The following is a 27,826-nucleotide window of genomic DNA, read 5'->3' as shown; positions in this document are numbered from 1 at the left end:
AGGGCTAGAAGGCCCCTGAGGCCTGGGAGTGGGGTGGCAATGTGGTCGCTACGGGTCTATACCCGCAAGAAGCGGGCTGAGAGGCTCAACCTAACCCCGACGCCGGATCTAGGTGTTCCCACAAAGGCAGAGGACCCGTTAGGCCCTGGCCGAAGTCTCTCTGCCCGCTGTAAGCCCCGCCCGGCTGGCCTATGGAGCGGGCCGGGGTGGGCGAGCGTGGAGGTTGGGGGGGGGGGGGGGCGCGTCTGGGCCGCAGCAGGACGGACCTCCAAGGCTTTCGCCCTAAAACGTACCGTACCGCCCTCTCTTAGGCCTGAAACGAAAGGGCAAAACGCACGGTTTGCCGAAAATCAAGGAGAAAGCGGAGCGGAGTGGGCAGGGAGGTAGCAGCTCTGGGCCGCTGAGGTGCGTAGCCACGAGAAATAGGCTAATGCCTTCTCAAAACTTAAGTCCTCATTTTCTGCTAACAACCTCATTCTGGAGTCTTTGAAGAACATGAATAGCTAGAATATTCTAATTTTGCTCTTATTGGAACACAGACCTAGAAATTTGACTTCGGAAAGTTTTTTTTTTTTTTTTAAGAGGAAATTTTGCCAAGTTACCTGAAAGCAAGTGAGATAAAAACCTCCAGGAAAGCATTCCTGGCTTCAGTTGGGTATTGATACAGTTCACCCACTGTGTTCGTTACTTATTCCTAATGATGTCCCCAGAGAGCCTTTCAGATTCTAAACAGGGTAAACAGTGAATGGGGATGAAGAGGGCCAAGTCCAGTCAGTGCAAACTAATTATGTTGTTTGTTTGTTTGTTAGCACTCGGTTAAGAGGTACAGGAGAGAAAAGCCTGCAAGAAAATAGCACTAGTGCAGAGGCCCAGGATGAGAAGATTGCTCCACTGAATGTATGTATGTTTCTCCTGTGGTCCTTGAATATCTTCGTGTACAGACCCTGGTACCTGATGTACCTCCAGATGAAACTATGGCATGGTCTTTGTTCAGTAGAGACTATATCGCTTTGTAGTGTTTTTTATAAACATTGATGTTGTGTCTTTAGACAGGACCTTGAATTTATGATTATAATAGATTCACAGCCATGCATTTTCGTTTTTTCTTTCCCTTGGCAAAAATTTGAGAATTCATTGCTGGCTAGTTTTCTGTGTGACAGATATAAAACGTTTCTTAGTAATTCTTTTATATTTGGTAGTAGTTAAACACTTCAAAGTCATTTTTATGTTTTCTCATGTTGCATTAGTAGCTAGAAAGAGAGGATTCATTATCATTAGAATATTATAAAACTTATTGATCTACCGTATTTAATATGGATTCTGTACATTATTTTAAAGATGTACAGCAGTAGTTTGGAAAAACTCAGGTTTTAAAAATTGCCGTGACTCATCTGACATTAGCATTAAATTTTATAGTCCTGCTCCAGTATTTTAGCTTGCATATTCTTTTAAAACCTGTTTTTGGAGAGAGGGAAGTTTTAACAAAAGGCATTTTTAAAAAAGGCTTTTCACCGAGATTTTAAGTGTTAAGTGTTCCTAATAGATGACTGAGACTATGCAAAAAAGTAAACATCTTCTTTTAATTTTAATATATTTCCTTCCATTCCTTTTTTTCTGTGCCTTTTAAAAATTTTACAGATTATCTTATTGTATATTCCTCTAACATTAAGTAATTTTCAAAAATATGGTTTTTAGTGCCCGCATAGTGGTTTGTCTTATAGATAGATAGATTGTAATTTTTATAACTATTTTTCTGGGGTTGGAGGATTGAGATTGTTTCCAAGGTTTTCACAGAAATTTTTTGTGTACCTCTAATTGTTATCCTAAGACAGTTACTTTGCAGTGGGTCAAGGGTTAGATTATGTTTAAAGCTTTTGATTCATTTGGCCAATTGGCACCATCTTATCCTGAAACTTAAAGTATAAATACATATATACACATATATCTACATATACATATATATATTTGATGGATGAAAGGTAGCATGTTGTTTCACTTTCTATTTCTTTGAATGCTAATAAAGTCGATACTTTTTTCTCATTTTATTGGCCATTTGTATGGTTTTTTGTGAAATGCTCATTAGATATTGAAGATATTTATACTTTTGCACACACATATGACAAATACTTCCATATTTGTTAAACTGTATTTTTGATATTTTAAACTTATGTGTCTGTCTTTTTTTAAAATTTATTTTGCTTTCATATTTAGAGGGAAAAAAGCCCTTCCTATCTAGGGGATTAGAAAGAATCTAATCTCTGTCTTCTAGTTGCTGGGTTATCCCACAACAGTTGGTTGACTACTATATTGTTGACTTCTTAGATATGTCCACAACATTATATTTTAAGATTTATTTCTAGATTTAATATTAAATATCAGACTACATCTATATCAATCAGCTGAAAGAATCTGTTCCATATGAAACTGGCATACGAAGTCGACATTAGTTTTTCCTAATATTTTCAAAGTAGCCAAATCAATGTGATATAATATTGTAATATAAAAATATTCAATCTCATAATTTGTGCTTTATCTTTCTTATCTCGCATAGGAGTCGGAGACGTATTATCTCCAGGTTGACAGTAGTTCATCAAATAGTGAACTAACATCAGGTAAGATTGTCAGATATGAACATACACAGCTTGTTTTCTTACAAATGTAAGTATCCATTTGTATCTCTACCCCACCTTCTCATCTCAGTGGCAGAGGTGTCTTTCTCCTGGTGCAAGCTGAACCCTTCTGCTTGTGCTCTGGACTTCATTCCTAAAGCTTTCAGGCACACACCAGTAAATTATAATTGTGATAAGTGCTCTGAAAGAGAGGTTGACTTGGGTGTAACTGAATTTAGTTGGAGAGATTTGGGAAGGCTTCCATGGAGGAATGCCAATTTCTTTGAGATCTGAAAAAAAGTAGAAATTAACTATGCATATGCAAAGAGATGAATAAAGAGCAATCCAGGCAGAGGGAACTGAATGTGCAAAGACCCCAACATGGGACTGAGCATTGTGTGTTCAGTGAACTGAAAGAAGGCCAACATGGCTGAAGTAGAGCGAGGAGGAGGAGATGTGATAATAAGACAAGGTTGGCCAGACAACAGGCCTTGCAAAGCCTTGTAGGCTAGGTCAGAGATACTGGTGTTTATCTCTGGAGCAGCAGAAAGCCTCTGAAGTCATTCAAATAGGGAATGATATGATCACGTTAGCTGTAGTACGGATAGAAGGAGGAGTGGAAGCAATTAGAGTTCGGAGGCTACTGCAGTAGTTTAAGGGAAGAATGATGGCACTTTGTACTAAGGGATGATATTGGAAATGGAAAGAAGTGGGCGTATCTTATGGCTGTTGTAGGAAGTGAAATAGACAGAATTTGGCAAATGAGGGGTGAAGAAGATAGAGGTATCAAAGATGACCCCTGTTTCTGGCTTGCATAACTGGGTATAAGATGGTGCCATTCACTGAAAAAAATCTTGTTTGAGGGAAAGATCATAAATTATCTTTTTAATAAATTATGGATGCCTTTAAGATGACTAAGTAGCAGTGTCAAATAGGCAGTTGGATATGGAGGGCTGCTGATAGAAATTTGTGAGCCATCTACATATTGGTGTAATTGAATTTACTTTAAAAAACAAGAAAGGATACCATCAACACACCAGAAATACTGAGGAATTCTTAAAAGCAAATGAGATCAGAATAATGAATATATGAAGAGCAGAGAAAAAGCACTGCAGAGATAAGAATAGCTCTGGAGATAATACTTAACTCAAAATGCTTGATCAATAAATGCAAAACACTATAATAGAGGGGACCCTGAAGGAATTGTCAAGGTGATGGATTAAGCACTGTATTCTGGCACTACATGACTTGGCCCCCTTCTTTCCCTTTCTTATATTGCAAACACTGGCAGCTACCAGTGCCTATTGCCAAGATAAAACCGTGGGAATTACTCCCAAGCAAAGTGAACTAAGGGGCTTGTTCCTAAGGGTCAGTGCTGGAGCTGGAATGAGAGGCAGAGGAGAGTCTGAAGTAACTCCACATTGCCACAAGGATGGCACAGGGGTGAAAAAGTAAAAGATGTACATTATGCTTATGCTTCTAAGCCCCAGAAAAAAGATAAATTATGGCTCTCTGAAGTAAGAATTCTGATACAGGAGACTTCCAGTGTGGATACTTGCTAAACAATTAGGGCAGTGCTCCCACGTAACCTGAAATACCCAGAAAATACAGGATGGCATCCCCACCCAAAGCATAAGTTCTCAGAATGTCTCATCACTATTCTAAAATCTCCAGAGGCAGGCTATTGTTTCAGAATTTATACTCACTGCCATACAAACAGATTATCAAATGGAGATACGAACAGATATTCAGAAACAGGAAACCTTTGAAGAAATTTAGTGCTATGGAAGAGAGACCACAAATGTGACAGACAGAGAAATTAGTACCCGAAGAAATGGTAGAAAACTTTAAAGATCACTGTAGAGACAAGTAAATATCTCTCTAGAGATAAAAGGCCATTGAATCCATAATATAATGGGCTTCTAGAAAAAAATTATAGTCCCTGGAAGTTTAAAATATCGTCAAATTTAAAAACTCAGGGAATGAGCCTAATATTGGGATGCATTTAGCTGAAAATCAAATTAACTAGCTAGAAAATAGAATAGAGGAATTTTCTTAAAATACAGAGCAGAGGAACATAGGAGGTGCTCAACAGAGGTTTTTCTTTCCTTCTTCTCCCTTCTTTATCTAGTAACTTCTGCTTGTTCTTCAAAAATAGATTCAGGTGTCAGCTCTAATGGGAAGCCTCTCCTGATCGCACTTCTCCCTTTCTAGATGAGTTGTTCTATCCTGGTAATTTTCTGGCACTCTTTGTATACTTCCGTTATAGGAATCAAAACAACTATAACCATTTTTGTTCTTCTAGGCTTTAAAGCCATTGAAAATAAGCAGTAACTTTTATCTTCCTATCCCATGCTTGGGACATAATATAGTTTGAAATGCTTGCTGAATGAGTTTTCTACTCTCTTTAGAGGAAATAGATAATTTAACCATCATCAGTATTTTCTAAAATTATAGTTTAAACATATGATAAATGTTCTTGGTTACTACCTTTATCAAGTTTATGTGCGAAAAGAACGAGGAAATAGAAAATAGACTGTCTCTAATTTACAAACTGGTTGTGTTCTAAGTTCATTTGTCAATTGATATTTGAGACCTAGAATACTTTTTCCCATAATAAAATGTAAGTGGTTAGATTTTGAGTAGCCTATAGAATTCTATTTAACATGTAATTAATTGTTTTAATTTTATCTTAGAATCTAGTGATTTTGCAGCATGATGAAAATTAACTCAGGATTTCCTGTTTAATGTTGAGGATTAAACATATACATTTACTTCTCTGTTCTGAAATCTCACTAAAATACCATTAAAGGCATAAAAAAGGCATGAAACCAAAAGGTGGAGGAAAGGGGAGAGAAGAGATTTTACTTGGCAAGAGATAATCAACAAGAGTTTGGAATCTGGAAGGTAGATGAATAAATTATAATAGGCCTAACAGATCAAACAGACCAAAAAAAGTGGGGGGGCACTGAAATCTAGGTACCTAAGAGTGATGTCAAACCATGAAGCAAACTGACAAAGGCTGTAGGTTCAGGAATTAGAGGCATCGTGTATTCCTGAAAAAAAGATATAGATAATGTTGAAAATAGGATTTTTGGAAATCTTTAAAAGTAGCAGTTAAGACAGTTTGATTTCTTCCCCGACACTGTGACCAGATGGCTACTCTTTTTCCCACCCTGGCAGTCCAGAGATGTTGAAGAAGAGGGTCTGAACTCAGGGATGCTAGCTACTGCTAAGGGTGCTATATTGAAATCTAGCCGTGAGGTGTGGAAGGAGGAAGGAAGGGAATTAAGTAAAGTCTGTATACTTTGTGGTGAAACCCAGACTCCTTACCACAATTTGGGAAAGTACACCTCAACTAAGAGACTGTAAGATTCCTCTTTTGGAAACTTCTTTGCCCAGGAGAAGACCTGTATTCTGGCAGTCATGATCTGGTCCCTGTCCAAATACCCTTCAGTAAAGCCCACTACTTCCTAAATCCCACTCATGAATCCTGAGTTTCCAATTGCTGTTTTAGTGCCTCATTCTTGAGCATTCAAGAATTACTAGTCATTTTTAAAAAACATTTTAAAAAAAGATAGATACCAAATAAAAAGAAACTTGAAGGACACAGACAATGCATAGAAAAGAAACTTTTAAAGGTCGTATTTTCATTATTATCTTCAGGATATTGAAAAAAATGTCCATGAAACAAGTGCAGGCAGCTCTAAAAAGGAACACTCATAGAACAAAAAGGATTCTTAAAAAGTAAAAATATGAAATCAGAAATAAAAATTCTACAAGGGGTTGGGTAGTGATTTTAAGGAAATACTCCAAAAGTTGAACAGATATCAAAGAGAAGGTAAATGGTAGAAATTGTGGTGACACAACTCTGTGAGTATACCAAAAACCACTGAATTGTGTACTTTAAAAGGCTGGGTTTTATGTAATATGAATTTTATTTCAATAAAGCTGCTATTTCAAAAAGAAAAATAATTGGAAGATGAGTCCAGGCATTCTAACATCTGAAAAATAGTAGTTCCAGACATTACAAGGTAGATAGAAAGGAAATTATTAAACCACCAGCTGCCCATCACGGTGAATGAAAAAGATCCACACCAAGGCACAACATTATGTAATTTAAAAATCCTCGGGATAGAGAAATCCTTGAGTCTTCCAGAGAAAACAAAATACTGATTGCAGATAAGCAATCAAGAATATGAATAGCATTGAACTTCTCAAGAGCAACTCCAGAAGCTAAAACATGGTGGGAAAATGCATTTCTTTTTCTGAAGGGAATTGATTTTGCAGACATAGGATAGATCTTCACCCAAAATTTGCCTGAAATTTCAAGATTAATGATGCCACCAACATACCAAGAGTCTATTGAAAGGTTTACTACTGATATAATGAGGCCTTCTGGAGAGGAGGGTGTCTCCTGAGAAGGACTGAGAATGGCTTCAGAGAGTACGGAAAGGAGACTGGTTTGGGGTTTTTAGGTGGTTAGAGGGTAGGGCTGGGATGAGGCTTTCCATGCATGGTTTTAACTTGCCTGCCGGCATTGCCAAAAGATGGGGCACCAGGGCTTATCAGCTTGCCCAGATGTGGGGCAGAAGGGGAAGACGGAGCAGTGAGGTTTAAATCTGTCAAGCACCAAAAAATACAATCACTCTTTTTAATATTCTGGTCAAGAATTCTGTACCCAGCTACACAATCACTCAAATGTGAAGATAGTATAAAGAAATTTTTAGACAGGTCTTCTGTGCATCTTTTCTCAGGAAATGAAGAAGATACTCCAACAAAACTAGAGAATAAATCAGTAAAGAAGAAATCATGGGATCCAGAAATCAAAGGTTCTAATACGGGAAGTATGTGAAAGAATTTCTTAAGATAATGGTAAAGAGAAATCCCAGAAATACATCTGTGCAGCAGTCTAGAGGACAACAACCAGTCCAAATTTGAGCAAGTGTATTGAGCTCTCCAATAGGAATACTTTAAAAAGGTGGGGGGCAGGGAGGGGAAGAAGGAGGAAAGAAAGAAGGAGAAAAAGATAGGAAGGCAGGGAGGAAGGAAAGAAAGAAAAAGAAAGGAAGTGATAGATGCTCTGGCAATTTTTTTTAAGTATTGCGAGGAAATTTCTACTTCTGTAAGAAGTTGGGATGAAATGGATATTAGAAAACTAATTTTAAAATCAAATAATCAATAACTCAGGGGAAAAACAAAAACCTGTAGCAAAATGATGATATAGATAATATGGCTCCTAGTACATGGCTCAGCTGTAAAAATATTTGAGCAACCATAGTAATAAAATCATTGAATACAGTTAATTTATAAATATAAAGATAGACATTAAATGAAACAGTAGAGTTAATAGAGTTGAAAATAGGTATCTCTAGAGAATAGGAAATTACAGTGGGGAGCTATGAGAGGTTGCAGTTTTTGATAAAAGCCTTGTAGAACTGTTTGACTTTTTAAAATGTATGGTATAAATTGATATAAATGTAATTTAAATTCATTTTTATTTCTAACTTGTGACACGAGGAACAACCTTTTACTGATACAGTCATGAACATTTGTTTATTCTTTTCTCTACCCAGCTACTCAGATTGTGAGCACAGGGCTTTCCTAATTTCTGAGCCTGGCTTGAGTTCTGGGTTTTTGTGGAAGGGATAGCTCTCTTGGGCGTGATATTCATGGAATTTTGAGAGATGGAACACAAGAGAGGTATAACAACACCTGGGTGAGAAGGTTGAAGATAGAATGAGAAAGTAAAAGTAGCAAGGATAGGGAAGGGCAATCTAGGGCAGTTAAAATAGGGGAAGTAAAAGATACTCGGAGGGAATAACCTACCTGTGATGTCTGAGGAGGTGAAGGATGAAGGAAGGATTGGGCCAGTCAACTTAAGTGTTGCAGTGGTGGCTGGAGGAGGTGGCCAGGTAGAAAACAACTATCAACTTTAAGGAGGGGCTTGGAGTGGAAGAGAATGGTGTAACGAGGTCAAAACAGGAAGGACGAAGAGTTAGTTGTCTCCGGTAGGTAATAAGTGAGCAGAGATAGGTATAAGTCAGCTAACTCCAGGTTGGGAGATAATGGGTTTTCAGAGCAATGCTCTCTTTCATTCTTTATACCCCACCCCACCAGTTTCTATTAGTGCTGATCTCTGTTTTGCCCTGTTGAAAATACTTGATAAATGTTGACTGATTACAGCAGAGTATGTCTTCCCTTTTCTTACTAAACTTTCTGGTTCTTAACTTTAAGTACTAAGTTCTATCCCTGTCATTTATTAGGAAGTTTTTCATCTAGTTTACTCTCACAGGGATGACTTTAAAAACCTCTAAGTCTGGGAGATTTTCTGTTCAGATATTTTCCCCCATTTCTGATTGAGATATTTGTTTTCTTATTACTGAGTTTTAAGAGTTCTTTATATTTTGAATTCCAGTCCATTTACAAATGTTTTCTCCTAATCTATGGCTTGTCTTCTCACCTTAACTGTCTCTTTTGAATAGAAGTTTTAAAATTTGATGAAGTCTAATTTATCATTGTTACTATTTTATGAATCATCCTTTTACTGTTATAGCAAAGAAATCTTTGCCTAACTCAGTGTCATGAAGATTTTCTCCTCTGTTTTTTCCTAGAAGTTGTTTTAGGATTTATGCTAAGAATTATGAGGCATTTAGAGTTAATTTTTTTGTATGCTTTGTTTTTGGTTTTGTTTTGCTTTTGCATATGGATATCCAGTTTTTCAAGCATAATTTGTTTAAAAGAGTGTCCTCTCTCCACTGAAGTGCCTTTGCTTCTTGGTCAAAAATCAGTTGCACATGTATGTGAGTCTATTCCTGAGTTCTCTGTTCAGTTCCTCTGATGTGTGTTCCTTTGAGTTTATGTTTAGGCTCATAGTTTTTAAATGGAGTAACTGAAATCACTTTCTTCTCCTCAGCTAGTTAGCTTACAACCAATGGGTTACTTTTATATAAAACTTGAATTTTTGAGTGAAGAATTACAACTGAACCAAAGTAGGAAAGGAATAAATTACAAAACTTTGAAATAGAAAAGGTTTATAATGCATTTTTTCCACATCAAAAACATAATTATTTTCTAAAATTGAAATTAAAGTTGTGTACCATAGTATGCTTTTTTAGTTGTATGTTTAATTGTACATTCTTAGTATACAACTGCATATACATTTCTACAAATTTGAATTCTTAGGATTTTGAATCGGTTACTATTAAAACATTTTACCCTTTTTATGTGTTTGCTTATTCTGCAGGACTAAGTTTGCAGCATGATATTTCTAGCTCTCTTCTAAGTTATTCAATCACAGACTCTTATACAGAAAACAAGAGTTTTGAAGAGAGTTTATGTAGCCTCCCATCACCTGAAATCTTCAGAAGATCAGATTATTGTTTAGGTGAGAAAATAATTTCAATCTTAAGTTGTTCAGTATAGAAATTGTTCCTCGTCCACAAATCCTGCAATGAATAATGTTCCTTTTGAGAAGGCGTACTTGTCTTCCTCACCATACTTTCTTCTGCCCACTATCCATTGTGTTCCATAGTCAGCCACATAGGACTACAGATCACAAGCTCAGTTACACCTATGTCCCATTAACTATCATATCACTAAATAACAAACTGCTATTCCTTGATGTCAGTTTTAAAGCTTATACATAAAGCTTATACATAAAATATGAGAGGCAGCTCCCATGTATGCTGTCTTAGCCACTCTGTGTCATTTGATCTGGTTTACGCCATTTATATTTACAGTAATTAATAGTAGAGAAGGACTTACAATTTTGTTCATTGTTTTCTGTTTTTGTAGTTCTTTTTGCCCCTCTTTCCTGTCTTGCTATGTTCCTTTGTCTTTCATTGACTTTTTTATGCTGATATGCTTTGATTCCTTTCTATTCTTATGTGTATTTTCTATAGGTACTTTTGTGTGTGTGGTTACCATGGACTTAAATCAAACATAGTTTTAACAATCTGTTTTAAGCTGATAACAAATTAACAAAAACTCTACACTTTTTCTTCATCCCTCACACACACTTTGCATTACTGTCTTAGATCAATAATCTTTATAAGGCAAAAATATGTGAAAGAAAGCAGGTGGAGCACTGCAATAGCCCAAAGATTGTTTACTACCTTGACGCCATCAAGGCTTGTCTTTTTTCTCTGTCGCATCCAAAACTTTCAATTACCGTAGCATGGTATGGACTGGGGACCTAAGTTAGGGAGAAAAAGGTAACCTGCCACTTGTGTGCTCTTACTCAAAGTTTTGTGCCACTTCTTACTGTTTCTTTAGATAGGGAGTATCCCAAGTTGGAAGAAAACCTGCTATGTAAGAATTCCACTCTTTTGGATACCAGTAAAGCAGTAGCAATAGAGAAGGCACCACAGTTTCCAGACCTCTCTGCAATTTTAGGTAAGTTTCACATTCTTTTCTTTTTAATGTTTTTTTAAGACATTTTTTATTGATTTATAATCATTTTACAATGTTGTGTCAGATTCTAGTGTTCAGCACAATTTTTCAGTGATACATGGACATATACACACTCATTGTCACATTTTTTCCTCTGTGATTCCCTGTGCTATACAGTATAATCTTGTTTATCTGTTCTACAATTTTGAAATCCCAGTCTATCCCTTCCCATCCTCCGCCCCCCTGGCAACCACAAGTCTGTATTCTATGTCTATGAGTCTATTTCTGTCCTGTATTTACGCTTTGTTTTTTGTTTGTTTGTTTTTGTTTTTTAGATTCCACATATGAGCGATATCATACGGTATTTTTCTTTCTTCTTCTGGCTTACTTCACTTAGAATGACATTCTCCAGGAGCATCCATGTTGCTGCAAATGGTGTTATGTTGTCGGTTTTTATGGCTGAGTAGTATTCCATTGTATAAATATACCACCTCTTCTTTATCCAGTCATCTGTCGATGGACATTTAGGCTGTTTCCATGTCTTGGCTATTGTAAATAGTGCTGCTGTGAACATTGGGGTGCAGGTGTCATCCTGAAGTAGGGTTCCTTCTGGATATAAGCCCAGGAGTGGGATTCCTGGGTCATACGATAAGTCTATTCCTAGTCTTTTGAGGAATCTCCACACTGTTTTCCACAGTGGCTGCACCAAACTGCATTCCCACCAGCAGTGTAGGAGGGTTCCCCTATTCTCCACAGCCTCTCCAGCATTTGTCATTTGTGGATTTTTGAATGCTGGCCCTTCTGACTCGTGTGAGGTGATACCTCATTGTAGTTTTGATTTGCATTTCTCTGATAATTAGTGATATTGAGCATTTTTTCATGTGCTTTTTGATCATTTGTATGTCTTCCTTGGAGAATTGCTTGTTTAGGTCCTCTGCCCATTTTTGGATTGGGTTGTTTATTTTTTTCTTATTGAGTCGTATGAGCTGTTTATATATTCTGGAGATCAAGCCTTCGTCGGTTTCATTTGCAAAAATTTTCTCCCATTCCGTAGGTTGTCTTTTTGTTTTACTTATGGTCTCCTTTGCTGTGCAGAAGCTTGTAAGTTTCATTAGGTCCCGTTTGTTTATTCTTGCTTTTATTTCTACTAGGAGAAAATTTTTGAGATGTATGTCAGATAATGTTTTGCCTATGTTTTCCTCTAGGAGGTTTATTGTATCTTGTCTTATGTTTAAGTCTTTGATCCATTTTGAGTTGATTTTTATATATGGTGTAAGGGAGTGTTCTAGCTTCATTGTTTTACATGCTGCTGTCCAGTTTTCCCAACACCATTTGCTGAAGAGACTGTCTTTATTCCATTGTATACTCTTGCCTCCTTTGTCAAAGATGAGTTGACCAAAAGTTTGTGGGTTCATTTCTGGGCTCTCTATTCTGTTCCATTGGTCTATATGTCTGTTTTTGTACCAATACCATGCTGTCTTGATGACTGTAGCTCTATAGTATTGTCTGAAGTCTGGGAGAGTTATTCTTCCAGCCTCTTTCTTTCTCTTCAGTAATGCTTTGGCAATTCTAGGTCTTTGATGGTTCCCTATAAATGTTATTATGATTTGTTCTAGTTCTGTGAAATATGTCCTGGGTAATTTGATAGGGATTGCATTAAATCTGTAGATTGCCTTGGGTAGTGTGACCATTTTAACAATATTGATTCTTCCAATCCAAGAGCATGGAATATCTTTCCATTTTTTAAAGTCTCCTTTAATTTCCTTCATCAATGGTTTATAGTTTTCTGTGTATAATTCTTTCACCTCCATGGTTAGATTTATTCCCAGATATTTTATTACTTTGGGTGCTATTTTAAAGGGGATTGTTTCTTTACTTTCTTTTTCTGTTGATTCATCGTTAGTGTAAAGAAATGCAACTGATTTTTGAACGTTAATTTTGTAACCTGCTACCTTGCTGAATTCTTCAATCAGCTCTAGTAGTTTTTGTGTGGACCTTTTAGGGTTTTCTATATATAGTAACATGTCATCGGCATATAATGACACTTTTACCTCTTCTTTTCCAATTTGGATCCCTTTTATTTCTCTCTCTTGCCTGTGCTGTGGCTAGGACTTCCAGGACTATGTTGAATAGGAGTGGTGATAGTGTCTTGTCCCAGATTTTAGTGGGAAGCTTTTGAGTTTTTCACTGTTGAGTACTATGCTGGCTGTAGGTTTGTCATATATAGCTTTTATTATGTTGAGATATGTTCCCTCTATACCCACTTTGGCAAGAGTTTTTATCGTAAATGGGTGTTGAATTTTATCAAATTCTTTTTCTGCATCGATTGAGATGATCATGTGGTTTTTGTCCTTTCTCTTCTTGATGTGATGTGTTACATTGATTGATTTGCGTATGTTGAACCACCCTTGTGTCCCTGGGATGAATCCCACTTGGTCATGATGTATAATCTTTTTTATGTGTTGTTGGATTGTATTTGGTGATATTTTGGTGAGGATTTTGGCGTCTGTGTTCATCAGAGTTTCACATTCTTTTTCCTCATATTACAGGGGAAAACCTTCATGTATATTGGAAAAGCAAAGTAGTTTTTCTTTTGAGTGATTTCTAAGCTAAGTTCATTGATTGGGATTACTTTTGGCTACATGTAGCCAAAGGTACATAGCTACACATAGCTAATAGTAGGTAGCTTAAGCACATATGGGTTTACTTTTTTTAATGTTTATTTTGAATTTTAGAATTGCAGAAAAGTTACAAAAATAATACAGAGGGTTCCCATATGTTTCCCACCCTGCTTTCTCTAATACTATCTTATATGACAATGATGAGAATCAGGAAATTAACATTGGTGTTAAACTCTTAACTAAACTACAGACCTTCTTCACACTTCACCAATTTTTTCCACTAATGTCTTTTCTTCTGTTTTAGGATTCTCTCTAGGCTCCTACACTGCATTAGAGTCTCTTCTGTTTCAGGATTCTGTCTAGGATCCTACACTGCATTAGAGTCTCTTCTCCCTTAGTCTACTGCAGTCTGTGATAGATCCTCAGTCTTTCTTTGTATTTTATAATCTTGATATTTTGAAGATTACTGATCAGTTATTTTGGAATGCCCCTCAATTTGAATTTGTCTAGTGTTTTCTCATAATTCAAAAGAGATTATGTGATTTTTTGATAAGAATACCACAGAAATGATGTTGTATTAGGAGTTCTTGATGTAAGTACATATATCTTATTGCTGGTGATGTTAAACTTCATCACTTGATTAAGGTCATATCTGCTGATTTTCTCCATTGTAAAGTTACTAGTTTCCATTTGTAGTTAATAAATATTTAGAAAAAGATAGTTTGAGACTCTGTAAGTCCTGTTCCTCGTCACACTTTCATTCATTGATATTACCAGTCATCAGAGGAACCAGACTGCAACAGTTATTACCATGGTGTTCATTTAATTGTGATTTTCTGTTTCACTCTTTCCTGTTACATTTATTGTCTGGGATTCTGTCATAAAAGAACTATATATTTTCTGCAATTTATTTGTTCAATTATATAGATATGGAGTCATGGGTATTTTATTTTATTGGTTAAAATCCAACACTTTTATTTATTTATGTACTTATTTATTTATTCTAGTACACACACAAAGAAGTTTCAGAATTGTTAATCCAGACCCCTGTGAGAAATACATTTACTACAGCATTTATGTGCAGTTCCGTTTGTCTTTAGCAATACAGTATCCAATCAACATACTCTTTCCCAATTATGTAGGCTAGTTCTTTTCTTCCCTTCCCCTTTTACTGCAGTTGTTATCCAATTGTTACATAGTTAGATTCCTTTGTTAGTGTAGTATTCAATTTTTGGTTCCCCCATCCTGTTTGGTTTTGTTTATTTATTCAGGGAGAGGGGGCTATGTGAAAACATGTCAAACATTGCTATGGTTCTAAGAGTCATAGCTATACAAAAAAATTATTCTCAGAAAACTATTACTTCCTCCTTTTTCTTCCTACTACCACGATCCCGTTCCCCTCTTCTTTCTACCCCTTTTTTATCCACCCCTTACAGGTCTCTTTAGTTTATGGTTTATCTTTCTTGTATTTCTTATACACAAATGAACAGGTCCCTATGTGTTTTCTTTCTCTTTTTTTTTTTTAACATTTTTTTATTGAATGATAGTCATTTTACAATGTTGTGTCAAATTCCAGTGTAGAGCACCATTTTTCAGCTATACATGAACATACATATATTCATTGTCACATTTTTTTTTCCCTGTGAGCTACCACAAGATCTTACATATATTTCCCTGTGCTATACAGTATAATCTTGTTTATCTATTCTGCCTATGCCTGTCAGTATCTACAAATTTTGAAATCCCAGTCTGTCCCTTCCCACCCCCCGCCCCTTTGGCAACCACAAGTTTGTATTCTATGTCTGTGAGTCTGTGAGTCTGTTTCTGTTTGTATTTATGTTTTTTTTTTTCAGATTCCACATATGAGCGATCTGATATGGTGTTTTTCTTTCTCTTTCTGGCTTACTTCTCTTAGAATGACGTTCTCCGAGGACACCCATGTTGCTGCAAATGGCGTTATGTTGTCAGTTTTTATGGCTGAATAGTATTCCATTGTATAAATACACCACATCTTCTTTACCCAGTCATCTGTCGATGGACATTTAGGCTGTTTCCATGTCTTGGCTATTGTAAATAGTGCTGCTGTGAACATTGGGGTGCAGGTGTCTTTTTGAAGTAGGGTTCCTTCTGGATATATGCCCAGGAGTGGGATTACTGGATCATATGGTAAGTCTGTTCCTAGTCTTTTGAGGAATCTCCATACTGTTTTCCACAGTGGCTGCACCAAACTGCATTCCCACCAGCAGTGTAGGAGGATTCCCTTTTCTCCACACCCTCTCCATTATTTATTGTTTGCGGACTTTTAAATGATGGCCATTCTGACTGGTGTGAGGTAATGCCTCTTTGTAGTTTTGATTTGTATTTCTCTGATAATTAGCAATATTGAACATTTTTTCATGTGCCTATTGGCCATTTGTATATCTTCTTGGAGAATTGCTTGTTTAGGTCTTCTGCCCATTTTTGGATTGGGTTGTTTGAATTTTTTTAATTAAGTTGTGTGAGGTGTTTATATATTCTAGAAATTAAGCCCTTATCAGTCTCATCTTTTGCAAATAGTTTCTCCCATTCTGTAGGTTGTCTTTTTGTTTTGCTTATGCTTTCCGTTGCTGGGCAAAAGCTTAGAAGTTTAATTAGGTCCCATTTGTTTATTTTTGCTTTTATCTCTTTGCCTGGGTAGACTGCCCTAGTATTCCTAAGAATTTTTTGACATGATTTTTAAACAGGGTTGTATTTTTACTTTCTCTTTCTGATATATCATTGTTAGTGTATCAAAATACAGTAATATTTTCTGTATATTAATCTTGAATCCTGGTACTTCGCTGAATTCATTTATTAGTTCTCATAGTTTTTGTGTGGAGACTTCAGGGTTCTCTATGTAGAGTATCATGTCATCTGCAAATAGTGACAGTTTACTTTTTCCCTTCCAACCTGAGTATCTTTCATTTCTTGTCTGGTTTTCTTGCTGTGGCTAGGACTTCCAATACTATGTTAAGTGGAACTGGAGTGAGTATCCTTGTCTTGTTCCTGAATTTAGTGGGAAAGATTTCAGCTTTTCACTGTTGAGTATTATGTTGGCTGTGGGCTTGTTATAAATGGCTTTATTATGTTGAAATACATTCACTCTATACCTACCATGGTGAGATTTTTATCATGAATGGATGTTGAATTTTGTCAATTGCTTTTTCTGAGTTCCTTGAGATGAATATGAAGTTTTTGTCTTCCCTTTTGTTAATGTCGGACCATACTTGGGATACTAGCATGAATCCAACTTCATCATGCTGTATGATCCTTCTTTTGTATTGTTGGATTTGGTCTGCTAATATTTTGTTTAGGATTTTTTCATCTGTGTTCATCAAACATATTGGCCTGTAATTTTCTTTGTTGTAGTATCTTTTTCTGGTTTTGTTGTCAGGGTGATGGTGGCTTCATAGAATGACTTTGGGAGTGTTTCCTCCTCTTTGGTTTTTTCGAATAGCTTAAGAAGGTTAGGTTTAAGTTCTTCTTGGTGTGTTTGGTAGAATTCCCAGTGAAGCTATCTGGTTCTGGAATTTTGTTTGCAAGGATTTTTTTAAATTACAGGTTCTATTTCATTTCTAGTGATCATTCTGTTCAAATTATCTGTTTCTTCTTGATACAGTTTTAGCAGGCTGTATGTTTCTAGAAACTTGTTCATTTCTTCTAGGTTGTCCAATTTGTTGGCTTATAAAGGTTTATAATATCCTTTCTTTGTGTTTCTGTGGTATCAGTTGTCATTTCTTCTCTTTCATTTCTTGCGTTTGTTTATTTGGGTTCTCTCTCTTTTCTTCTTGGTGAACCTGGCTAGAGGCTTGTTGATTTTGTTTATGTTTTTTAAAAAATAGCTCTTAGTTTTATTGATCTTTTCTGTTGTTTTTACTTTATTTTATTTATTTCCTCTTTGATCTTTATTCTTTCCTTCCTTCTGCTGACTATGGGTTTTGGTTGTTCTTCTTTTTCTAGTTCTTTAAAGTGGTAGGTTAGGTTGTTTATTTGAGATTTTTCTTGTTTCTTGAGGAAGTCTTGTATCACTATGAACTACTCTCTTAGAATTGCTTTTGCTGCATCCCATAGATTTTTGTATGGCTGTGTTTTCATTTTCATTTGTCTTGAGGTATTTTCTGGTTTCTTCTTTGATTTCATTGTTGACCCATTGTTTTTTAGAAGCATGTTGCTTAGTTTCCATGTGTTTATTCTTTTCGCATTTTCCTCTGTGATTAATTTCTAGTTTCATACTATTGTGGTAAGTACAGATGCTTAGAATAATATCTATTCTCTTAAATTTGTTGAGGCACAAATTTAATTAGTCACAAAGTGACCTAGTATGTGATTTATTTCAGAGAATGTTCCATGTACACTTGAGAAGAATGTATATTTGGTTTTGGGGGATATAGTGTCCCATAGATATCAATTAAGTCCAGCTTGCCTCTTGTATCATTTAAGACCTCTGTTGCCTTATTGATTTTCTGTCTGGGTCTTTCCACTGATGTTAATGGGGTGTTAAAGTCTCCTACTAATATTGTATTATTGTCCACTCCTCCCTTTATGGCTGTTAGTATTTGTTATATATATTTAGGTTCTCCTGTACTGGGTGTGTATGTTAACAGGTGTAATTTCTTCTTCTTGTATGAGTCCCTTTATCATTATATAATACCCTTCTTTATGGCCTTTGTTTTAAAGTCTGTTTTGTCTGAAGTGGTTATTGCTATGCCTGCTTTCTTGTTGTTTCCATTTGCATGAAATATCTTTTTCTGTCCTCTTACTTTCAGTCTGTATGTGTTTTTCCCAACGTGAGAATCTCATGTAGGCAGCACATTGTAGGTTCGTGTTTTTTATCCAAACTACCACTCTGTATTTTGATCTGAGCATTTAGTCTATTGACATGTAAAGTAATTTTTGATAGGTAGGTACTTATTCTCATTTTAATCTTTGCTTTTCAGTTGCTTATGTTGTTCTTTGTTCATTTCTTCTTTTTGTTTTCCCTTTAGTGGTTTGTTGCTTTTCTTTTGTAGTATGCTTGAGTTCCTTTCTTTTTGGTTTTTATAAACCTATTGTATGTTTTTTATTTGTGGTTACCATGGAGTTGAAGTATGTTGTCCCATAACTATATCTACTTGCTTTAAGCTGATAGTCATTGAAGCTCAGACGTACTCTGAAAGATCTAGATTTTTATAGCCCCCTCCTCCACATTTTCTGATTTTGATGTCCTATTTTACATCTTAATGCTTATCTTTTTACTGTTTATTGTAGTTATAGTCACTTCTACATTTTTAAAATCTGCATATTGGCTTATATGAGTGATCTTCAGGCCTTTTAAATATTTGCCTTTCTTATTGTAGTTTTCCTTTTCCCATAGGTTTTAGCTTCTTGTCTGTTTAGAGAAAACCCTTTAATAATTCTTTTAGGGTATGATTTAGTTTTGCTGAATTCTTTTAGTTTTGCTTGTCTGATAAATTCTTTATATTTCCTTCTGTTCTAAATGATAATCTTACTGGGTAGAGAAGCCTAGATGGCAAGTTTTCCCCTTTCAGGACTTTGAATGTATCATGCTACTCCCTTTTGGCTTGTAGAGTTTCTGCAGAGAAATCAGCTGGTAGTCTTAAGAGTTTCCTTATAACTGGCTCTTTGTTTTTCTCTTGCTGCCTTTAGAATCCTCTCTTTATTTTTAACTTTTGCCATTTTAATTATGATTTTTTTCATGTGGATTTGTTTGGGTTCATCTTGTTTGGGACCCTCTGTGCTTCCTGTACCTGGATATCTGTTTGCTTCTTTAGGTTTGGGAAGTTCTCAGCAACAATTTCTTTGAATACATTTTAAATTCCCCATCCCCTCCTCCTTCTGGAATCCCAGTTATGCATAGGTTGGTGCATTTTATATTATCCCATAGAACTCATATTTTGCTTTCATTTTTCTTCATTTGTCTTTCTATCTGCTGTTCTGATAGGGTGATTTCCATTATTCTATCTTGTGGATCACTTATTTGTTCTTCGGTGTCATTTAGCTTGTTCTCCATTGTGTCTGTCTATGGTTTTTATCTCAGCAATTGAATTGTCTATTTTTGATTGGTTTACTTTTATAATTTCTAGTTCCTTGTTACAGTTATATGCATTTCTATGGATAATCTTCCTTAATTCTGTTAGCATTTTTATTAACTTTTTTCCTGAACTCAAGAGTCTCATAGACTGGTTAGCTTTATTTCATTGTTTGTTCTGTCAGGTGATTTCGTTTGTTCTTTTAATTGAGAGCAGTTCTGCTTTTTCATTTTGCTTAACTTTCTCTGTCTCTATGAATTTGGGAGGAACAGTTATCTACTGTGTTCTTGAAGGGGTGTTTTTATGTGGAAGCATCCCTATGTAGACTATGTGTGTCCATTGTTTTTGGTGCAAAGGCTGGTTTTGGTAGGAACACCAGCCACTACTTTCCTCAGGTTGTGCTGGCCATTATCCCCTTGATAGGGGTATGGTTTGTTGTTGAAGTATCTAGAGCCTATGCAGAATGTGAGGCAGGGCTTCCTGTCTGATCCTTGGCTGTCACCACCCTGTCAGAGGCAGGGTCTCCTTCCCAGTTATTGGCTTAAAAGTTCTGAGGGTAGGGTTCAGTCAGGCTCTGTTGCCCTTGAGTGCATGCCCTGCCCTAAAGGAATTGATTTCCTGAAGCAAGTGAGGCTCATGCAGTCACAGAGGACCTGTGTGCCACCTGTATAGGCATCCATAGTTCAGCTCAGAAGGAGCTTAAGGTCACATCCCTTTCTCTTGTGTGTGTCCCAGATCTAGTGTAAGACTGTGGTGTGGAGTAGGCTGGGGCTGGGAGTCAGAGCATTGTGACTACAGGAATTGAAGCTGAACTGCTTCCTGAGTTCTGGGTTGCCTCTGAGGCGGTCTTCTCCCAGGACCTGTCTGCTCCAGAGCTAGCCCTAAGATATGGTGTGGAGTGGGTGGAGTCATGGCAGTCTCCTAAGAGAAGAACTTCTGCGCAGCTTGACAGTGGCCTCTGCAGCTCCACCCAGTTAATATCCCAGGCTCTCTGGGCTGTCTCTAGATCAAGAGGCTAGATTGAGGAGCTAGATTGAGCCCTTTCTCAGGTTCTGTCTGTCCAAGATTCAGCACTTAGCCACTATGTGCTCCTTTGACTCTGCCCCATGTGTGCAGTGACAATGCCAGCTTAGCTCCACCCGGATTATACCCCAGGTGTTCTGGTCTGTCTCTGGGTAGCTAGACCAAGTCTTTGCCTAGATCTGTGTAGATCCGTGTAGTGGGGCTGGGGTACTTGCTTTTTCAGATTGGGAAGTGCTGTGAGGCTATCTCTGCCCTGATTGCTGGCAAGCCAGCACATGCATACTCCTCGTGAGTAGAGTCTAGGCATTTCTAGCCCTTGTCTGTCTCAGCAGATTTCTCAGTAGGCAGAGGGGCTTGTCTCCTCTGCACAGGGCCCCAGGACTATGATGCTGAGATTGTAGCTCGACCTGCTCGCTCCCCAAGGTGAGGGTCAGCCCATGCAGACATTCTCTTCCCTTTGGATCCCTCCTAGGGTGCACAGCCCAACCTAATGCCTTTTTTCCCCATCCTACTAGGTTACATGGAGAGCAGCTAAAGACAGCTTTGCTCATATAGGAGTTTTGCCAGTTTCCAGTTAATTTTCTGTGAGAATTGTTCCACATGTAGATGTATTTTTGATGTGTTTGCTGTGGGAGGCGAGCTGCACATCGCCTACTCTACCATCTTGATCCCTCTCCCCTGAATTATATTTCTTATAGATTTTTTTTCCTTTCCTAGGTACCTCTTCAGAAGACTATCAGAAATGCCATAGAAAAACGTAAGAACTAACATTTTTAAAGTTGTGTTTTTAAGACCCTTTGTTCTAATAGTTATGTAGCAGGTATGGTTGTTAGCCCACAAATTCAGATGTTCATTTATTCAGTATTTATTGAAGACTCACTTTATGCCAGAACTATTCTAGTTGCTGGAGATATATTTGCTATCTATCTCTCTTTCTATCTAATTGCTGTAGTGAACAAAAATGATTAAAAACAAAATCTCTGCCTCCATTGAGTCTACTTTCTAGTTAGAGGAGGTGGACAGTAAATAATTTCTCTGTGGAGAAAAATAAAGCAAGATAGGGAGCTAGGAAGTATTGGGATAAGGGTTTGCTCTTTTAAGTAGTGTGGTCAGAGAATCACCATTGAAAAGGTAGCGTTTGAGCAGAGGCCTAAAGAAGGAGACAGAGCAACTGTATAACTCACTGGAGGAAAGAACATTCCAAGTAGAGGGAATAGCTGGAGTAATGCCTTGAGGAAGAAGGCCTGAGCTCCTGGTGTGAAGTGAGAGAAGAGGAGAGAGGCAGGCGATGAAGTGAGAGAAGAAGCAGGAGGCCAGATCATATAAGGCATTGTAGGCAAATAAAAGTGAATTGGAAAGCTTTTGAAAGTTTTAGAAAGATAATATGATATGACTTGTGTTTTAAAAGAATCACTCTAGCTGCTGTGTTGAGAATAGACTATGAAGAGGCAAGGAATTAGGGAGATTACAGTTAGGATAATACTGCCCTAATGTAGGCAAGAGATACTGGAGTATGGACTGGAGTGGCAAGAGGAGAGAGAGTGAGAGGTCAGATTTGGATGTACTTTAAAAGCAGAACTAATAGGATCATTGAAGGACTGAGTGGTGAAGTATGAAAGCAGTCAAGGCTAACTCCATGGATTTGGCTGGAGCAACTGGAAGGAGGAGTTGCCATTTATTAAGATAGGGAAGACTGAGGAGAAACGTTAATGAAGGAAGATGAAAAGTTTGGTTCAGGGCATGTAGACTGAAGGGTAAAGTATGTGACAAAGATGGTCAGGGAGGTCCTCACATTCTGGATTATAAGTGGCCTTAAAGTCTGGGTTTGCTATTTCATCCTGAATGTAATGAGAGCTTCTGAAAGATTTTCAATAGGACTATAAGATATAATGAATTTTTTTAACACCTAAATCTTCAAAGGTTGAAAGAACTTATACAAAATCCTTACAAGTTTAAAAACAAAGATAGCAGACTTCATTAGAAAGTGAAAAGACAGTCCACAGAATGGGAGAAAATATTTGCAAATCATATATCTGATAAGGGATTTGTATCCAGAATACATAAAGAACTCTTACAACTCAACAATAAAAGGACAAATAACCCAATTTAAAAACAGACAAAGCATCTGAACTGACATTTCTCCATGGAAGATATACAAATGCCAATAAGCAGATGAAAAGATGCTAAATATCATTATCCATTAAGGGAATGCAAATCAACTTCATTGAAATACCACTTCACATTCACTGGGATGGCTGTAATCAAAAAGACAAATTACAGCAAGTGTTGTCTTGGATGTGGAGAAGTTGGGACTCCCGTAAACTGCTGGTGGGAATTTTAAATGGGGAAGATGCTTTGGAACTGGGTGAAAGAACACAAACTGAAAAGCAGAAGTGAATTGGGGTGACAGATGATTTTAGTTTGGAAAACACTGAAATATCTACCTCACTTTCAAGTGGAGATATCCACAGGCAGGTGGATATCCCAGTTGGAAAAGCAAGGGAAGTGTTCTGGACTGAAAGCATAATTGTCCCCTTGGGAAACTATGTTGAGTGAGAGAAGAATAGTATTAATTTGATAGCCTCCTTATAGTTATGCTTGTATCTAAATGATGAAAATTTCTGAAGAAAAGAAAATCTATTACTGTTATTCTTGGGTGAATTATTTTGCTTTGGTGAACAACAGTGACAATTTTAAGCATAAATTATTAAGATCACCAAAGAGAAATGATGATGGACTCACTTTTTAAAATCCCTTCCACAATTCACAGTACAATATATGCTCAAGGAAGGAATGATGTTTGGATAATAATGATACCAGTTTTGAGCACTTATTACCTGCTAGACACTTTGGCATTCTCTTTAGTTAAGCAGCACATTCACCAAGTTAAATATAACTTTGACATAGTACCTAATGGAGAAAGAGAATTTTGTTTATATTGCTGTAGATCTGTGTAGACCCACTTTAGTGACTGTTGCCTGTGTAGTGAAATGGAGCAAATGTGTTATAATGCTTGATTTTGTTTTATCTGATCCGATTTTCTGTATCCCTTAAATGTTGCCCTTCCTTTAAAAAATAAAACCTACCACTTGAATGTTGCAAAAAAAAGATACAGATATATATATTTATTTTTAAATAACTAGTCTAAACTTCTTGTGGACTTTGATCACCTTTCTTACCTATTTCGTGGGAAAATAATGAGTTAAACTTACTTATTAATGCCATCCAGTTACTTCCAGGTAAGTGTCTTCTGGGTTAGTGCTGAATCTTTCATATTTTCTCTTCATTCCATATTCCTGAGGATGGCATATAGGTAGATGGTCATACCTCTAGATTTGCCTGGGACAGTCTGAGAATGTGCCTGTTGTTCTGACATAATTTTTAGTAGAGCTCTTTTTTACTCTCAAAAAGTCCTAGTTTGGACAGTCACACCAAATACAGGTTTATAGGGGCAGGCCAGGGGTGGGGGAGGAGTGAAGTTGGGACTTGAAGGTATCTGAGATCCACAAGTTGTCTCTGAGTTTTTACTAATTAGTGCTGCAGGTTTCAAGACTAGTTCAGTACCTGGTCTGGATTATACTGATAAAGTCACTGATGAACTTAAGGCCTTATTTAAAGGGTCTGAGGTCCTCCATTGCTTTTCCTACCTTAGCTTTTGTTGCTACTCCAAACTCCTTGAGTCTCACTGAAGTCCTACATCCAGACTTTGACTTAATTGCCTTTCTTCATCCTTTGTGATAAGTCATCTAGCCATGAGAGCCCTATGCCAGGTATTTTGGTTCTAAATTCGACCACCTTCTCTCCATTGCCTTTGGTATGTGGAACCTTGAGAACTGGATCACAATATACAGGAACTAAAGAATTCTCAGGAGGGCTGAGGCCCACTCTTTACCTGAGTACCCCATGCTTATTTTTACATTGAGTTTCTACCTCCTGTGGACGTCTCCTCCTAGAGTGCTAAGCAGGGACTTTGGCACTTTGCCCCCTCTACTTTGGGCTTTCTCTTTACCTCTTCTAATGTCATCTTCCCACCTGTTACCCCTACCTCCAGATTTTGGGCTTGAGGAAGAGAAGTCAGTTCCCATTGTCTAACTGCTTATTTCCTAAGCCTCTGTCCTCTTTGTCTTTCCAGTAGTCTTTTAGGCTGGAAGGCATGGAAGAGGGGAGCAATCTTTGGTTACATATTGAATTCTTTCTGTATTCTAAAACTCATAGTAAAACTCTGGGGTTATCTCCTCTAAGCCTTAATCTACATGTGTCAATAGGAGTTTGACGAATGTAGCAGGATGTTAAATGTGCTTTCATGCAGTCTCAAGAGTTTGGACAGTGACCTCAATAGATTAAAACAAAACAGAAATGACAATTACCCCATCTTCTGTTCTGTGTAGAGCCATCTATGTAGAATTTGTAAAAGATGAGGTCAAAACCTAATTCTTTCAGCATTAGCCTGTCACCAATCTCCAAGCTATTTTTAAAAAGGCTAAAAATGCCCTGAAAGGATGAAATGATCAAGAATGTTTATTTCTTTAATATTGTTGGTGTTAGATGCAAGAAGTGGGGAGACTTCTTCCTTACCTCAAGATAAGAGAAGAAGCTCCAGGAGAACCATTTAGAAAGGTCAACATATATCCCCTAGAATTTGGTTTCTGACTCACACCTGAAAAGTCTAAAAGCAAGAAGGTCTGTTCGATGCTTTGGAATGGCTGATAAAGAGGAAGCTAGATATACTTTCAGAGTTTGGCACAGCAAAGATTTGTGCATATTGCCGATAGGTCAGACATAGATCCCACAGGGATCATCTTGAAAGGGATCATGCGCAGTATGACTTCCTGAAGAGGATAAAGTAAACTTGACTGAAAGAGACTGGAAGTTCTATCGTCAAAAGCAAAGGCTGAGGTCATCATAAAGAGCAGCAATTGAGGGGGATGTGGAAGTCCTGTCACCGAACCCTTCAAAATACTTCAGGTTTGAAGCAAGTCAGCATTTGGTTTTCTGTCACACCCAAAGGGCACCAATGGCATATTATAAAAGTATCAATCAAGATCAAGAAAGATCTTTTCTGTCCTTCTCTGCAACTCCTTCCTACTACTCCAGTGCCAGAGGATCCCGAAGAATAGTTAACAAGCAGAGGGAAAAAATTAACAAGAAACAGAGAAAAAAAAAACCATGGTTGCTCTCCTCACTGCAGGTTATGAGTCTAAATTAGACCCAAGTTGGGAAAAGTAAGAGATTTAATTTGGGTAATAAAAGTTCAGTATTGTGACATTATACTGGGCTTTTCATTACCTAAAGATGACTATTTATTGTCAGAGAATACCACAAAAGCAATGAAATATACCTGAAAGTTCATTCAGGGGCAAGAAAGTACTATTTTGATAGTATGAATTTCAAGGGGAAATATGAAAGAATAAAACTCTTTTTCGCTTACTGAATTCAGCTGTTCAATAAATCAGTAACAGAAATCATCTTCTCACATTTAGTTTTCAACTCCATTGTCTTGCTAAGGACTTGGAAATCCCATTTTGGTGGCCAAAGGCTGAGCTTTGATCCTTTTATGTTCCTCTTGTAATAGCTAATGCTCTTTTACACATTTGGATAGAATTGGGAATGGTGTCATTTATGAAAGCGTAAAAGAGAAAAGAATATTAATTTTTTAGGCATTATCTTCTATGTTACTTGTAATCTTACCATAAGAACCCTGGGAAGCAAGATTGCTATTCCTTTTGCATAAACAAGATAATCTAGACTCAAGACAGGTTAAGTAACTTTCCCAAGGCCACTCAAGTTTAAGTAGCAAAACTGAGCTTTAAACTGAGGTCTGTCTGATTCTAAACACTATGCCTTGTCCTCTATACAAATTGTCTTACAGTATTTATAAATGTATAAATATATTACCTTTTATTATTAAACTATTTGTTCAAATAGATAACGTTAATTCTTTTTTCTAACCAGTTGTATTTTTTTTCTAAAGGCTAATTGATTGCATAGAAATGTCTTTAAGTATTATTTGAGGATTCCTGAGAGTTAATGAAAGATTAAGAGAATACTGTTAATTTGTTCTTATTCCAGAATGATGATGTTAACAGACCAAAATACTTCTCCAAAACCAAAGAGTACTTCAAATTCAGAATCAGGTAATAAATAGTGAAACTAATCATTGTTATAATTCTGTTTCGTTATTGCCTGGTTTCCCAGGAAACAGTGCTCTTTAAATGTGATTGTATTTAAGAAATGAAGATGCATGAAATTGGGAAATGAGTCTTAACTATCCCCATAGCACACATCATTAATTCATTTAATAAACATTTGCTTAGTATGTGCTCTGTACTAGTCTATATATACTGATAGGCAGTGATCGATCGATCTATCTATCTATCTATCTATCTATCTATCTTGCCCTTATAAATTTCAGTTATAGGAGGAGGTAATCGGTAAACAGATACATTTGAGTTATGTGTGATGATTGAAAAATAAAAGAGTCAACAAAGTGCCTTGTATTATAGGCTCTCTGTTATTTAGTTTATTATTGGAATAAGCAGCAAGACATTTACAACCTTGTTAACCTTTGCTGTATCTCAGATTTCTATTTTCTTTATTTCCTGCAACAAGTTTTGTAGTGTCTATCTGGACATAAAATTAAAGAATTATTTGTTTTGCTCCTGATGGGTATAAATATTTCCTTGAATTATGAACTGGAAAAAAACGTGTTTTTTCGTGTGTGTGTCTGTGTGTGTAATCTTCACGTTAAGAAGTTGTCTTAATGAGCATTTACAAAATGCCAGGTATTATGTTAGAATGTGTGACTATAAAAATGATTGAGATAGTTTCCATCCTAAGGAAAATTAATCTAATGATAAACACTAAACTTGTAAAAGCACACATTATTGGAAGGAGTAGTGCCTACTACCCTAGAGGGCGAGCGTTAGAAGGAAGATTTGTTTTATAGGTCGAAGATTAAGGAACTTGTAAACAAGAGAAAAGAGGTATGAAAGGGAAAGGGGTAAGGGTACCAAAAATAATAATGCTTTTTATCTAGGTCTTGCCCAGTAAAAAGTTTTGATCTGGTTGTGTAAAATAATATTTATAAAGCCTGGGAGTAAGGCAAAATAGTGATTCTGGAATTGTGTACGCT

General features: G+C 36.8%; 1 protein-coding gene across 1 annotated transcript in view; it reads left to right on the top strand.

The window, feature by feature from the left end:
* MEIKIN (meiotic kinetochore factor) overlaps positions 1-27,826 on the top strand; it is an 84,333-nt gene continuing 56,507 nt past the window's right edge. The window contains exons 1-8 of the mRNA XM_045507879.2: positions 1-142; positions 312-405; positions 810-897; positions 2,552-2,612; positions 9,856-9,996; positions 10,887-11,006; positions 21,412-21,451; positions 26,764-26,828. Of these exons, the coding sequence (XP_045363835.1) occupies positions 40-142; positions 312-405; positions 810-897; positions 2,552-2,612; positions 9,856-9,996; positions 10,887-11,006; positions 21,412-21,451; positions 26,764-26,828 (712 nt within the window). The 5' untranslated portion in view covers positions 1-39. The remainder of the gene's footprint in view (positions 143-311; positions 406-809; positions 898-2,551; positions 2,613-9,855; positions 9,997-10,886; positions 11,007-21,411; positions 21,452-26,763; positions 26,829-27,826) is intronic.

Source organism: Camelus bactrianus, chromosome 3, assembly GCF_048773025.1.
Source record: "Camelus bactrianus isolate YW-2024 breed Bactrian camel chromosome 3, ASM4877302v1, whole genome shotgun sequence".
NCBI classification, from domain to species: domain Eukaryota; kingdom Metazoa; phylum Chordata; class Mammalia; order Artiodactyla; family Camelidae; genus Camelus; species Camelus bactrianus.
Note: the sequence above shows the minus strand (reverse complement) of the source record. Positions and strands in the feature narration are given on the sequence as shown.